The 13,477-nt window shown below is 43.4% G+C and overlaps 1 protein-coding gene across 2 annotated transcripts in view; it reads right to left on the bottom strand.

Annotated features, from left to right (window-relative positions):
• ttc7a (tetratricopeptide repeat domain 7A) overlaps positions 1-13,477 on the bottom strand; it is a 41,325-nt gene that overhangs the window by 5,985 nt on the left and 21,863 nt on the right. For both annotated transcript variants that reach the window (XM_034552113.1, XM_034552114.1), the window contains 4 exons: positions 11,496-11,612; positions 10,374-10,486; positions 9,838-9,972; positions 6,580-6,782 (listed from right to left, as the gene is read on the bottom strand). In XM_034552113.1, coding sequence (XP_034408004.1) covers positions 6,580-6,782; positions 9,838-9,972; positions 10,374-10,486; positions 11,496-11,612 — 568 coding nt within the window. The remainder of the gene's footprint in view (positions 1-6,579; positions 6,783-9,837; positions 9,973-10,373; positions 10,487-11,495; positions 11,613-13,477) is intronic.

The raw sequence follows: 13,477 nt of genomic DNA, 5'->3' as shown, positions 1-13,477 counted from the left end.
TATTACCAAAAACTTTTTCCGCTTCAAGCAAAGCATAGTTAGCATATAAGTACTAGAATGCAAACCCAGCTAATGTGTAAAGCCCACTCTGATTTAGGCTACAGTATAGGCTTTAAACAAACGTGTGATTGGTTATGGATCTAAACTGAATTAACCTGACACTTATTTTAATCAATCAGTGACAAAATACTCATATCGATTGGTTTTCAGAAATTGGAAAATGTCTTCGAGACGGTGTAGAGACAGCTGAACTCTAAATTTAGACTTGCAATCTGCTCTTGTCAGCTGTGCTGCCTACAGAGCTGAAGATCTGCAAGTGACCAGACAAACCAGAACATTTGATCAAAGTTCTAAATAGTGAATTAGTTTGAATTATTATGTATAGCCTAGAGGTGGTTAAGTGTGTGCATGGCATGCAATATGGCAGCTAGAGGGCGTGTAGGCTAAGATCTACTACACAACGCACAGTGTAACCCAGTGGCCCAATGCCCTGCCACTGAACCAGGAAGAGAGCCTTTACCTGAACCTTTAATCCCATCCGTGGTTAAGTCTGAGTTGGCTGGATGCTGGATGCTGTATTTACCTTGGTCATGTCGACTTTAACTTTTACTACTTATTATACTGTTCCCCCTGAATTTCCTTTTAAATAAAAGTTTGACATTTTAGAAAATATAAACTAATCCCTGTTGTTGCCAAGAGATAAGAAGATTGACACCACTGACTGTTTGCGTAAAGGATCTACAGTCAGCAGCTGATTAGCTTAGCTTAGCTAACCTAGCTGTCTCCTGGCTGTAGTTTTATATTCAACGTACAGACATGAGAGTGGTATCGATCATCTCAGCGAGCTCTGAGATCAAGCAAATTCTCCTCAGTGTCAAACTATTGTTGTCTGAGCTACATGACGTCTAAACTGAGAAAAATATTCACAACCTGACTTTTTCATGGCTGCATCGTTCCATCAAATGGAAATATATTATGTGCATTAACATACTGTAAATCCCCCTAGAATTGAACCTGACATATTTGGTGTCTTTGGAAACTTTTCGGACCTCCACTGGAATATAAAATGAAGTCGTCTGGGTCCGAACGGCACATCATTAGAGTGTAATGACCGACCCACGTGTCGTAGTGAGAATTAAGGAGGTCCAACCTCTTCACACTTTCACTGACCCAACTGTGTACTACAGTATGCTTGGTTTTTGTCATCACAATATGATATTTAGCATGCTGACTGTAAGAGCCACATGTGGTAATACAATTTATTTATTCTATATGTACACTGGGTGTCGCTGTTCTGGGGTCCTGTGTTTGCCTATATAATCAATTAGATCATTATTGACATCGGACCCCGGAAAGACCCCATGTTGGACCCCGGATAGGGAAAGGGTTTTGTGTTAGCTGCTTCCATCGCTATGTTGAACCAAGGGATCATGTATACCACGGCACAAACGAATAAACCCGGAATCATACAACATTGAACGTGTCGGTGGATCATGTCTGCAAGTGAGGTGAACAAGGAGGAAATTGAGGTTGGAAGAAGAGTGTGTCAGCCAGATCAATCTGGAGAAAACAACACCTCAGTAGTAGAAGTAGACTGGGCTACTTTAACACTGACCTTTACATGTCGAGCTTCATCTGGATAGAATGGCCAAGAAACCTATTGCATATACTGTTTATCTAGAATAAATTCCTGCATTGCAAAGTACATTCTCACCTCCCTACAGCTTAGAGCAGGTACATGAATGCACAACAGTATAAAAAGCCGACGTGACACACGGACACACACACACACTTGCACGTGCACACTCACGTGGGAATACAGCAACAGGAAGGGAGAAGGAATAGAAGAAAGGGTTGATACAGGAGGAAAGGAAAAAGGAAAAAAAAGCAAGGAAGGAAGGAAGAGTGTGAGCAAACAAGAAAGATCTAAACTGGGAACAATGAATAGAGAGCAAAAGAGGGGGATGAGAGAGAGCAAAAAAGAGAGAGAGGTGTCAAATAAAATGGAAAAAAATAAGTGAGCCCAGATGAGCCATACATAGCAACGGAGGAATCGGCCAACTCCCATTTGTCTCTCTGTTTGCCCCTCTCTCTCTCTCTCTCTCTGGTTATCTTGGTCTTGCTCAATATAATATATTTCCCTGGTTGCTAGGCAATCCCATAAAGCAGCAATAACGTGCAAAGTGTTATAAATAATGTATTTGCATTATCTAATCAGCTGACAACCACCCCCATCCACACAGAGTTGCGAGAGAGAGAGAGAGAGAGAGAGAGAGAGAGAGGGAGATGGGGCATTTGACAATTGGAATGCGATTCATTCAATGAGCACAAGTCCTCGTCCTTAAGCATATGAGAATATTCTGTTGGAGAACAGGAAATGTAAAGAGTGCGTGTTAACGCTGTGTCCGTGTGCGTGTGCGTGTGCGTGTGTGTGTGTGTGTGTGTGTGTGTGTGGCTGACTCCGATACTGAAAAAGAGGGATGAGATGTGGAGGATGTTGGGAGTGGGTCCGATTAATTTCATACCACAGCCGGAAGCAAGGTTGGGCCGCATTTCAGGATCAGCCACGCAATGGAACACACACACACACACCTACACACATACATGCACGCGCACCACATGCCACACATACACACACGTCAACCCAACACTTACCGTAATGAGGTCCAGAACAGCACAGACAGACATATGTGTAAAAGGCTGACACTGCTAATGCCGTAACAGATGAACGAAATAGTCGCTCGGACTGTAGCCTGGGGACTGTAACAACCGAGAAATTAAACTATAAATCTGTAGCCAACCGTTAACACACATTTGCGCCTACACACACGCAGCATGCCAAATTCCTATCGTGTACTGGTTTCCCTCACTACCACACCCTCTCCCATCCAAAAATACTCTGAAATCAGCAGCTGACCAGAGCTGTGAGTCATTGTCTGATCCCTGTTTCTCCCTCATACACACACACACACACACACACACACGCACACACACACACACACACTATGTGGACACAATTGAGGCTACTAAGTAGAGGTGAAGTGAGTAAAGTGGTGTGCGATGAATAAGGGAAGATGGTGGTGGTGTTATGATGAAGCACACAGCAGGGGCTGCAGGGCTTCTGTACTCTATGGCATCTCGTTATGGGTTTCCCTTACTCATATTTCCCTTTCCTTCATCCCGCTGTGGAGGGAATTACGACTTCACTCCACTCTGGCTGGCTTGGGGGCGAAGCTATACAATGTTGTATTGAACATCGAATAAAAAAAATTAAAAAGTCCCCTTGCTCCATTGCCTGTTTTGCTTTTTGAGAGTAAATTAAATTTCCAACGTCAGTCTAAATGCTCTTCAAATCTAGAAGAAAGGGAAGTATCAACAGTTTATTGAAAAGAGCGAAGCGAGAGCCAGCAGGAGATGACGTTAGCTTAGAGCGGAAGCAAGGGGAAACAGGTGGCCTGGTCCTTTTCAAAGTTCCAAACCCCACCTTCAAATTAAATATTGTTGGTTTGATGAGTGTACACATTTTAAAATGTCAGTCTGTGGTTTTTAAAGGGAGCCCCGTTGTCTGTCTCTTTCTTGAATGACATTTCCATCTCCAAGAACAGTTGGCTTGAGCCTTGGTTGTCAGCTGTTTCCCAGCTCAGCTAATTAGCTCCCGGGCGCTAGCTTAGGACATGAGTTTGATGGATATTTTCTTCCAACTGGTAGTTAGTGAGCTGATAAACATCTTCCCCACAAAATATCAAAATAGTAGCTTGAAGAGAAAAACAAGTTTCTTTTGATTTTGCAAGTGGAATGTTTAGTGTTGCAGTATTGCCCTGACTTGCTATGTAGCTACCTGTAATGCCTTTACAATGGCTTTAAAAAAAGAGATAAAGAAAGAGAATAGAAAATGAAGCATAAAGCGTTTGAGTTATCAATAATAATTGTTGCATTCATATTCATATTGGTTAAAACTCATACCAAACGACCGTGATGACCCCAATTTGATTCTCCCTAAACTGTAAACTGTCCAATAAAGGCAACATGTCTCCATCTCATCATGGTAGTATGTGTCCATAAAAATGAAAAAGAAATCAGATTCCCTTTCATTGTGAAGCCACGGTTGGAGTACATCTTCTTTTATGTGTAGCCCTGATAACTTCAAATAAAGATCTTAAGGACATTCATGGAAAGTACAGTATGTAGTTTTGCAGAATATTAGCAAATTTATAAGAATATCAACAAAGAATATCATCATAATTCCCCCTAATGCAGAGCTCAATAAATGGGCCACCGGCACACAAAGTGTCCAAAGCAGATACAGTACAAAAATAAATGCATGAATCCACAGAGTAGCAGCAACTGTAGGTTGTATTCTGGCAGGCTGATGCAAGCCTGAAACTGAAAATGGGGTGCGCTCCAATAAAATGTCCCACACACTGTCCCACTTAGGCTCCATCACAATGCAAAGATGCAAGTATTCTACCACACAGCTCTCTTAGCATGTATAATATATAATTCATCACATATATTACTCCAGATAGCAGCTTTTTCTTTTTTGTATTTGAGTATATTAGTGGCCACTACAATATGTGCCTTAACCAAGTACAAGCATAGAAAGAAATCTGTCCAAATAGTCCACATGTTTGCTAAATCCATGGAGGAAGGCACAAACACAACACAACACATGCATACGCACACTCACACTTTCAGACTGGGAACACATCTGCCCTGTAAGAGACCCAAGAGTAGGACACTGCCAGCTGGCTTAGTTTCAGCTTTACACCCCCTGGGATTGGTTCTCCACAGGCCAAATATGGAAGAGATGCGTACCTTCCACACACACACACACACACACACACACACACACACACACACACACACACACACACACACACACACACACACACTAAAAGGAGGAGCAAAAGCATTTGCCTTATGTGGTCACAACGTGGCCAGTACTTAAGTCAAAGCGATCAACCAGCACATCTATGGTCACTATGGAGACCATGGACATATATTGTGTGTGCGTGTGTGCGTGTGTCCGTGCGTGTGTGTGTGTTTGAGCGTGTGTCTGGCGGTGAGAGTCTTGAATTCCGAAATATCCCTTTCTGGTCCTTTCACCATGACAACAAAGAAAGTTCAAAGGTCAGAGCAGTTGGGTTAATCCAGTGGATCATCTGGAATTGGGAAGCTGGGAGAGAGACTGAGCGAGGGAGTGGGTGGAAGGGAGAAAGGACCTTTCTACTGCGGGAGTGAGAGAGAGAGCGGGAGAGAGAGAGAGAGAGAGAGAGAGAGAATCGAATAGATGAAAGAAATGTGGGGGAGTGATCAGTAGAGAGGAGTCTTTGAGCAGTTTTTGTCATTTTGACCAAAGTTTTGTTTGTTTTTATTTTCTGAAATGTTAAGTTTAAATCAACACATCCCAGATTATGACTGAGCCATAATGTGATAATTAGTCATAATGTCCATAACCGTGACACTGACACAGTACAACACTGTACAGGGTAGACAAAAAGACTTATGAACATAAGCAGCGGCCTTTGCTACTGCCAATTTGAGAGCAAATTAGGCCAGCTAATAGCAAGCTAGTCTAATTATTTCTGCTGAATTACATATTTTATTAGCCAACGTTTCTGTTTCTTCCCAGAGAGGAACTGAACTTAGCCTACGACATTAGTATCAGCATAGATATAATAATTGAGTATATAGCCTAAGGCTAAAATTCTTCTTTCTTTTGCTTTTTGAAAACAAAGAATAGAGTTGTTAAGTTCCAAAAGAGTAATATGCTAGGTAGCACTCTAATATTAGCAACTAACTGTAAGCTAGCCTCATCATTTCTGCTGAATTACATATTGTATTAGCTAACAGAGGACCTAAACTTAGCATACTACGTATCAGTATAAATAGTATAGTTGAGTTAATATGAGGCTAAAATCGTCTTTTCTTTAGCCTTTTGAAAACATAGAAGAGAGTTGTTCAGCTGATATTGCTACTGCCAGGTGCAAGCTAATATTAGCAGCTAATAGCAAGCTAGACGAATAAATTACAAATCAAAAACACAAATGTCATCTAACGTTGCTGTCCTCTGACTCCTCTACATACAGTATAGTTAAGTATATAAAGCTAACATACACTATAGCCTTCTATTAGCAGCTTGTAGCCACGTAGCCTCACAATTTCTGACATCATGTTAAACTACATGTTTGTATCCAACTGGCTGTGTGTGTATTTAGACCAAATTAAATATTGTCTAAATTCAACTTTAATTCAGTGGATTTCAGAAAAAAAAAATTTTTTGGGACTGCTTGCCTGAGTTGATTCTGAAATTATTGCATCACATACAGTGTAGTGTAACTTGGTGAAGTAAAGCAAAGCATTTATAACGTGTGCATGGAGATGCGTGCATCGTATACTATAGGTGCATTCTTGTGTGTAGGAGTGCACATGCTCGGCCTGCATCTTGCATCAGTGGTAATTTAATAAATAAAAGGAATAATGTGTGTTAGTGTATCCAAGCATGTTGTGTGTGTCTGCATACTGACCACTGAACATTACATTAATTCTAAATAAGCAGCTTCTAGAGCTGACTCTCACCATGTGCACCAGCGTGCGCTCTCCTGTGGGGTGGATGGCCAGGGCCTCGTCATACAGGCCCTTGGCGTCGTCCAGTTGGCCACGGAGCTCGGCCAGGCGGCCCCGTTGCAGCAGCACCGAGTACGAGTTGGGGGAGAGCGCGATGGCCTCGGCTATGCAGAACTGGGCCTCCTTTAGCCGGCCGTCCGCCATGAACAACTCCCCTGAGGAGGGAGATGGAGAAAGAGGAAGAATGGGGGAGGAGGGTGATAAAAGGGGGGAGGGGTGGAAGTTATAATGGAAGAAAAGGGAGTAAAAGAGAGGAGAGAAAAGAAAGAAAGGGGACGTACAAGAAGGAGTTCAAGAAAAGAGAAAGAAATGATAACCGAAGAGAGAGAGAGAGAGAAGGGAGTTCAGCAGCATTACGTCAAAATGTAAACTGTGCGGCATTCAAATACAAACACAAAACACTGCACTTGGATCCCCCCCCCCCCAATACACACACACAGACCATTAAAGAGAGAGTGGGAGCTACGAAGTGCCTGAGAAGTCATGAAAGTCTTGCCTAAATATGGCCATCGCATATTAAAGCTGCCTGCCTCCTTTCTTTGCTGGTGCTGGGAAGATGAGGACAAACCTCAGACACACACACACACACACACACAATCATGACTTCAAGCACGTCATTGTCCAATAAGACTAGGACACAGAGCTGACCAGAGGGTCCGCCCCCGGTATCGTAGAGGACCAATTGAACGGGATGCTGACGATGAGTGGACGCCGGGTCAACACCCAGAGCAAACCCCTGAGAAAGAAACCCTTTCCGCTCCAAACACTGACAGCAGCGTGTGCGTTACGGAGAGGGAGAGAGAGAGAGAGAGAGAGGGAGTGCGCGGTGTAAAATATATGTCTCCTCGGCGGCTTGTGAATCCACGTGTGTGTTTGGTAGTGGATGTTTTGTTTGTTTATCGGCATCTCATATAGATGCACAGATGGGAAATACTTAGTGTAATGCACACTGCCTCTGCAATATGAAAAAGAGCCATTTCCCTTTTATCATGGCTTCACTTTGGGGGAAAAAATGATTCAGTGAATGCTCTCTGGTTATGTGAAGCTTTTTCCTCTCGGCAGTTAAAAATAAAAAAATGACGCGGCTATGCTGGCTATACAGTCCGTTTATACGTTAAGCGGGTATGTGTGTGTGTTTATGTCCAGCTAACTATGCCCTCTGTGGGGTTATTTTTTGGGCCGACGAGGATGTGAGATTGAGAGAGGAAGTGACCCATCGGAGAGGAATGCTGGGAAGGAGAGGGGGGGGGGGGGCTGGGGGGGGGGGGGCTTGTTGGGTGCAACAGGGCTCAGCCTTGAAATGAAAGACACACCCTTGACTCTCTCTCTCACACTCACACTCACACACACACACACACACACACACACACGGGTTTAAATCAACAGCAAACAGATTCTATTTTGCCCATTCTCAGCAGAGGGACATCAGAGGTCAAAAGTCAGACATAGAAAATAACCTTCGAATTACAGTAAGCCGCAGGGGACGCAACCCTACGACCCCTCCACCCATCCTGTCCTGTATTGGTATGCCGGTTGCATCACTTGCTTCCCTCGGCCGCTGCATGGATTCCAATCCTTCGGCCGCTGTATGGATTCCAACTCCCGTTCTCATGCCTCATCCACTCCAGCTGGAGTGTTGTTTGTACAGAGCGTCTCTCCACTCCTTTCCCTTCATCTTCTGCTGATGCTCTGCTCTTCTGTAAACTTCCACAAGCAGACTGAGACTGAAGGGGTGGAAGTAATCGCGGCATGCATCACTGCCGTTCTGCCCTCAATAGAACAGTGGCCACATGTATGCAGGTAGACAGCGCACTCCCACATAAGATATGCAGTCTGTAAATTGTTAAAATGTCCATGCATACCGTTGTTGAAAATGGCTGCAGTAATCACATAGTCACATATGTAATTACAAACATATTTGGTTTGTATATCTACCTCCCTTGTTATCACACAGGGTTTTCCAGCACATATAGGTGACCCGAAGAGAATATCTGTGTTTGAAGTGCTCAAAATGTGGAGGAAAAAAAAAAGTGTGCTCACGTTGTCCCGAGTGCATGAACGATATCTCACTCCCCAGAGAGATTCAAATTCAACCGAGCTTGTAAGCAGGTCAGTAAGCTGCGTAAGTCAGCACAGATTTCACAGCAGCATCTGCACAGCACACGGTCTGTATGGAGAAGATTCTCACTCAAAGGTTGCCATCTGATATTTAAAAAAAATTATTTATAGTTTCTTATGCATTAGTTTAAAGGTGCTAAATGCAAAATTCAGAGTATTATTATACCATAAAACACAACTAATTGCAATGTTAGTATTGAGTAATGGTTTCAGGGCAGAGAATAAAGTCCACTGGCTAGTAAATCATCACCTCAAGCAATTTCATAAAAAAAGTTAAAATAAAGCTTCTGCAAAATCTGAAACTGTCTTTTAAAGAGTCTCTGGGACAATCTAGTATTGCTTTGATTTGTCTAAGTATAGTGGGTGTTTTTGATGAGGAAAAAACGTCATTTTCACAGAGAGAATAAAGATTTAAGAAATTGAAAAGTGGGTTTCAGAAAGCCCTAAGGCTTCACTTATGGGGTCCATCACGTTTTTCACAACAGGAAGAGGTGCAACAAGCTCAAGTTCAAGATCCCTTATATTAAACTTAATTGTGAATCTGAGTTTTTTTTCCTTTTGCAATGTGTCATAGGTTCAGATGGTGCTCAGCTAATTGTCCAGTGTGCGTATGGGATAGAAGGGTTGAGTATTGGCTAATAATAGTGGTGTTACAATTCATACATGAATACATGGCCACAGGAGCATGCTGGCGGTGCATTTGCATGTAGGAATATTATTCTCAAAACTTAATTAACGCTGAGAAACACAAAACTGTTGGAATCTGATTACCGTCGATTACCAGTTTTTAGAACAACCTTTCCTCACAGTGAGCCATGCTGACGTGAACCCCAAACCAGAGTAAAACGAGATCCCAACCCCGCGATTTGGAACATTGTTCGTATACCTTAAAAAAAGTATTATTACTGTTTATTTTGCAGGGACAATGCACACCAATCATCAGTAAAACTGCAAGTGAGCCCGAGTTAGCCAGAGAGGCTAATTTTCATCTGCAGCAGCCTAAAATTAAAACATTTCAAATAACATAATGAAACTGACAGTAACGTCTAAACATAGTATATCCTAGTATACTTGTGTGTGCTGTAGACATACCAGCCTGCAGCCAAATGCATTCGAGTGTGGTCCAGATGTAAGTGGGTCCTTGACGACGCCCGGAGCTGAGGTCCGACACCTCAGAGAGCGCCGCTTCCAGACGAGACACTGCAACTGACGAAGGGCTCAGCGAACCTGTGAAGGGATGAGAAATACTAACCGTCGGAGCTTTTTGAACAGTAACCATGGTCGGCACACAACGAATAATTGGCAAGTACAGACTACCCGATATGCATTCATTCACAACATTTATACTTGATTGAAAAACTATTAAAATATGACAAAAGAGAGCCATTCTGAGAAAAAGATAAAAATAAAACAAAACGGACCCTCCGACCCTGCTAGAAACACAGGTATGGAGGTGAGTCCTATCATTGATTTTTAACGTTTCAGGCAAACATAGGTTTAATCTAAAAGGTCAAATGCCGGGGGATTGGGACTGTATTCACCCATCAACAGAGAAAAAAGAGGAAGAGTTGAAGAAAAACTTCAACCAGAGAGAGAGAGAGAGAGAGAGAGAGAGAGAGAGAGCAGACCAGTGGAGGTGTCTTGGAAGTCGGGCAGGGTGAGGTGGATGGAGAGTTTCCTGTGTCCAGGACTGACCTCCGCCCGCTCGGCCATCGGTATGCTGCTGCTGTCATCGGTCTCACTGCAAGATGCAAAGCATTGGGTTATGGCCCAATACATATTGTCTAAGGTCACAGCGACCTCGATCTTTGACCACCAAATTCCAGTCAATTCATCCTTGAGTCCAGGTGGACGTTTCTGCCTAATTAGAAGAAATACACTCCAGAGGATGGACGTGAAGTTACAGTGACCTTGACCCTTGATCTTTGACCAACGCAATTTGCTCAGTTTATCCTTGAGTCCAGGTGAACGCCTTTACCACATTTGAAATAATTCCCTCCAGGCCTTCTTGAGATATTGTGTCCACAGGAAGGGGCCCGAGGGATGGACCAACGGACAGACAACCCATAAAAACACGATACCTCGGGTCAATATCATCCCATGTGAATGAACTCATATTTGGATTAATCAGATCTGTTTTCGAGTATAAATTCCAAAGCATGTGTCTGAATGAGTGACCAAATATATACTTTATATCAAACGTCCCCTATGTGATCAATACATTGATTTAGAATATTATCACAAAGAGTCTCAACAGACTTGCTTTCAGTTATGCCCTAAAAGATGGAACCTGATATAATATTATAATTCTAAGGATATTATGGTAGGTGTTTTCTGCAAGGCTCCAGAAACCTGCATATGTTATACAATGTTGATATTATATATTTAGAGTACATTTAGGGTTCCCGTTGTTCTGATGATGAATAATGGAGAACCTTACTGCATATCAGTTTCACCATCTAAGATGGGGCAACTTTGAAGTTCAATACCTCAAAAGCACTCAGATCGCAGATGTAACCTGACATTTCACGGTCAAGATGTATCTGAAATACGTGCACGCATGAATACACACACACACACACACACACACACACACACACACACACACACATACATAGACACAATAGGTAATCAGGACCGAAGTGGCAACCCACCCCCTCCTCAAAAAAACAACAACAACGCACATACAGGACATGAAGGTACATTTGACATGCACACACACACACACACACACACACACACACACACACCTGGAGCGGCTGACATCATAGCGGCTCAGCCACTGTTGCAGCATCTCCTCACAGGTCCGCAGGGCTGCGGTCGGGCCGAAAACGGCCTCTTCGAGCTTAACCTTTGTGAACAGCAGACTGGATCAGGAAAAAAAAAAACACACACACACACACACACAAATGACTCATCTTTGTTTCATCTTAATCGGCTTGCTCGCGTTTTTATTACCACATCACAAAACTTCTTTGCACCCGTACGGATATTAAACTGTAATCATATGAGCCTGGAGGAATATTTATGTGGGCCCACACCTGTTCTTATTATCACTGATCACATTAGTGTGAACACACAACATGGCATTCAGTAAAAAACAATCGTACTGCAGGTTCACAATGAACTTTTAATACTCGTCAGTGTCTACTACTAAAAACTAGAATGACCCGTCACGCAGTTTGTATCCCTCGAGTTGCAGTTACATCCACGTCTGTCTGAAATGTCATCACTTTATGATGGGTCGGCTGTAGCTCATGGGGGGGAGGGCGGTCGTCCCGTAACCACAAGGTACCCGGTTCTGATCCCCGCTCTCCCCCATGGTTGCATGTCGAAGTGCCCTTGAGCAAGACACTGAACCCCCAAGTTGCTCCCCAGAAGCTTGCTCCTGAACAACTAAGGATGCAGAGAAGAATTTCCCCACGGGGATCAATAAAAGTGTACATTTCTTTCTTTTCTCTTCTTTATCCTAAAAGACATGGGTGTGTAATCGGCATAATATGTATTATTTATTTATTTCCTTTGTGTGTGTTAAAACTGGACTGCCAATGCATTTTTTCTGTCAAATTTTCATTTTGATGTTTACCCCTCAGGTGTCTCGCCTTGTTTTACTTATTGCCTTTGTTTGTTTTTCTGCCTGTGTGATTGACAGCCAAGCCCTCATCAGTTTCACCTGTCTCTCGTCAGCCCTGTATATGTCTGCTCAGTCCCTATTTACAGTATACCAGCCCAGCTCATTTGTTCGTAGTCGGGTTGTCTTCAATTGTGTTTGGTGTTCTTTGCCACTTTGCCCTTGCCTGCTGTTCCCCGTCCAGTTTGTGAGCCTTAAAAAAAAATAAAAATTGTAATCGTATAGTTTCTGCTGCCTCCTAATCTTTGTCTGCATCAGGTCCCTCCCATGTTGCCTGCTCTCCAACCTTGACAATTCTAGGGTTATGGACCTTTGACCAGTGCAATCTGCTCAGTTTATCCTCAAGTCCAGGTGAACGCCTTTACCGCATTTGAAATAATTCCCTCCAGGCCTTCTTGAGATATTGTGTCCACAGGAAGGGGCCCGAGGGACGGACCAACGGACTTATAACACCAAAAACATAACACCTCGGGCCACGGCTGAAACTGGCCAATATCATCCCATGCTGCTGACTTGATTTCCATAACAGAGATTCATATATACGAGTGCATTTACATGCACACAGTCATGTCCATGTGTGTGTGTGTTTGAGCTTCTCCAGTAGCTGTGTTAAGTGCTCAGGACCCGTCAACATCTCACTGAGGCACACATGGATGGATACGAAACGCGTGTGAGTGGGTAAAGATAGTCATCAGCAACGAGTTCTGAGAGTCTATGTACGCGTTTGTGTATGTTGAGAGGTTGATGAGGAGAGGCCATAACCTTTTTAGTTGAAGACAACTGGTTAAGTGATTTGGGAGTCTCTGATGTGCATGTGTGCGTGTGTGTGTGTGTGTGTTTGTAGAAGTAGTAATTGCCAGAAGGGGCTCTCAGAGGATGCCGTCTGTCATGGGCATCACTCATCCATGAGAGAGCGAGGCAGAGCAACCAGGGTGTTGGCCGCATCTGACGCCCGCTTGCCTCGCTGTCTTGTCCTCCCTGCAGTCGTAGGCTCCTCAGGTTCCAAGAGAAATAGAGGGAAGGACAGGGGGGTGAACAAGAATGATGCGGTTGGGGGTGGGAAATGGTGAGGACGAGCTTGTGTCAGAGAGAAGAATTCTC

Source organism: Cyclopterus lumpus, chromosome 15, assembly GCF_009769545.1.
Source record: "Cyclopterus lumpus isolate fCycLum1 chromosome 15, fCycLum1.pri, whole genome shotgun sequence".
NCBI classification, from domain to species: Eukaryota; Metazoa; Chordata; class Actinopteri; order Perciformes; family Cyclopteridae; genus Cyclopterus; species Cyclopterus lumpus.
Note: the sequence above shows the minus strand (reverse complement) of the source record. Positions and strands in the feature narration are given on the sequence as shown.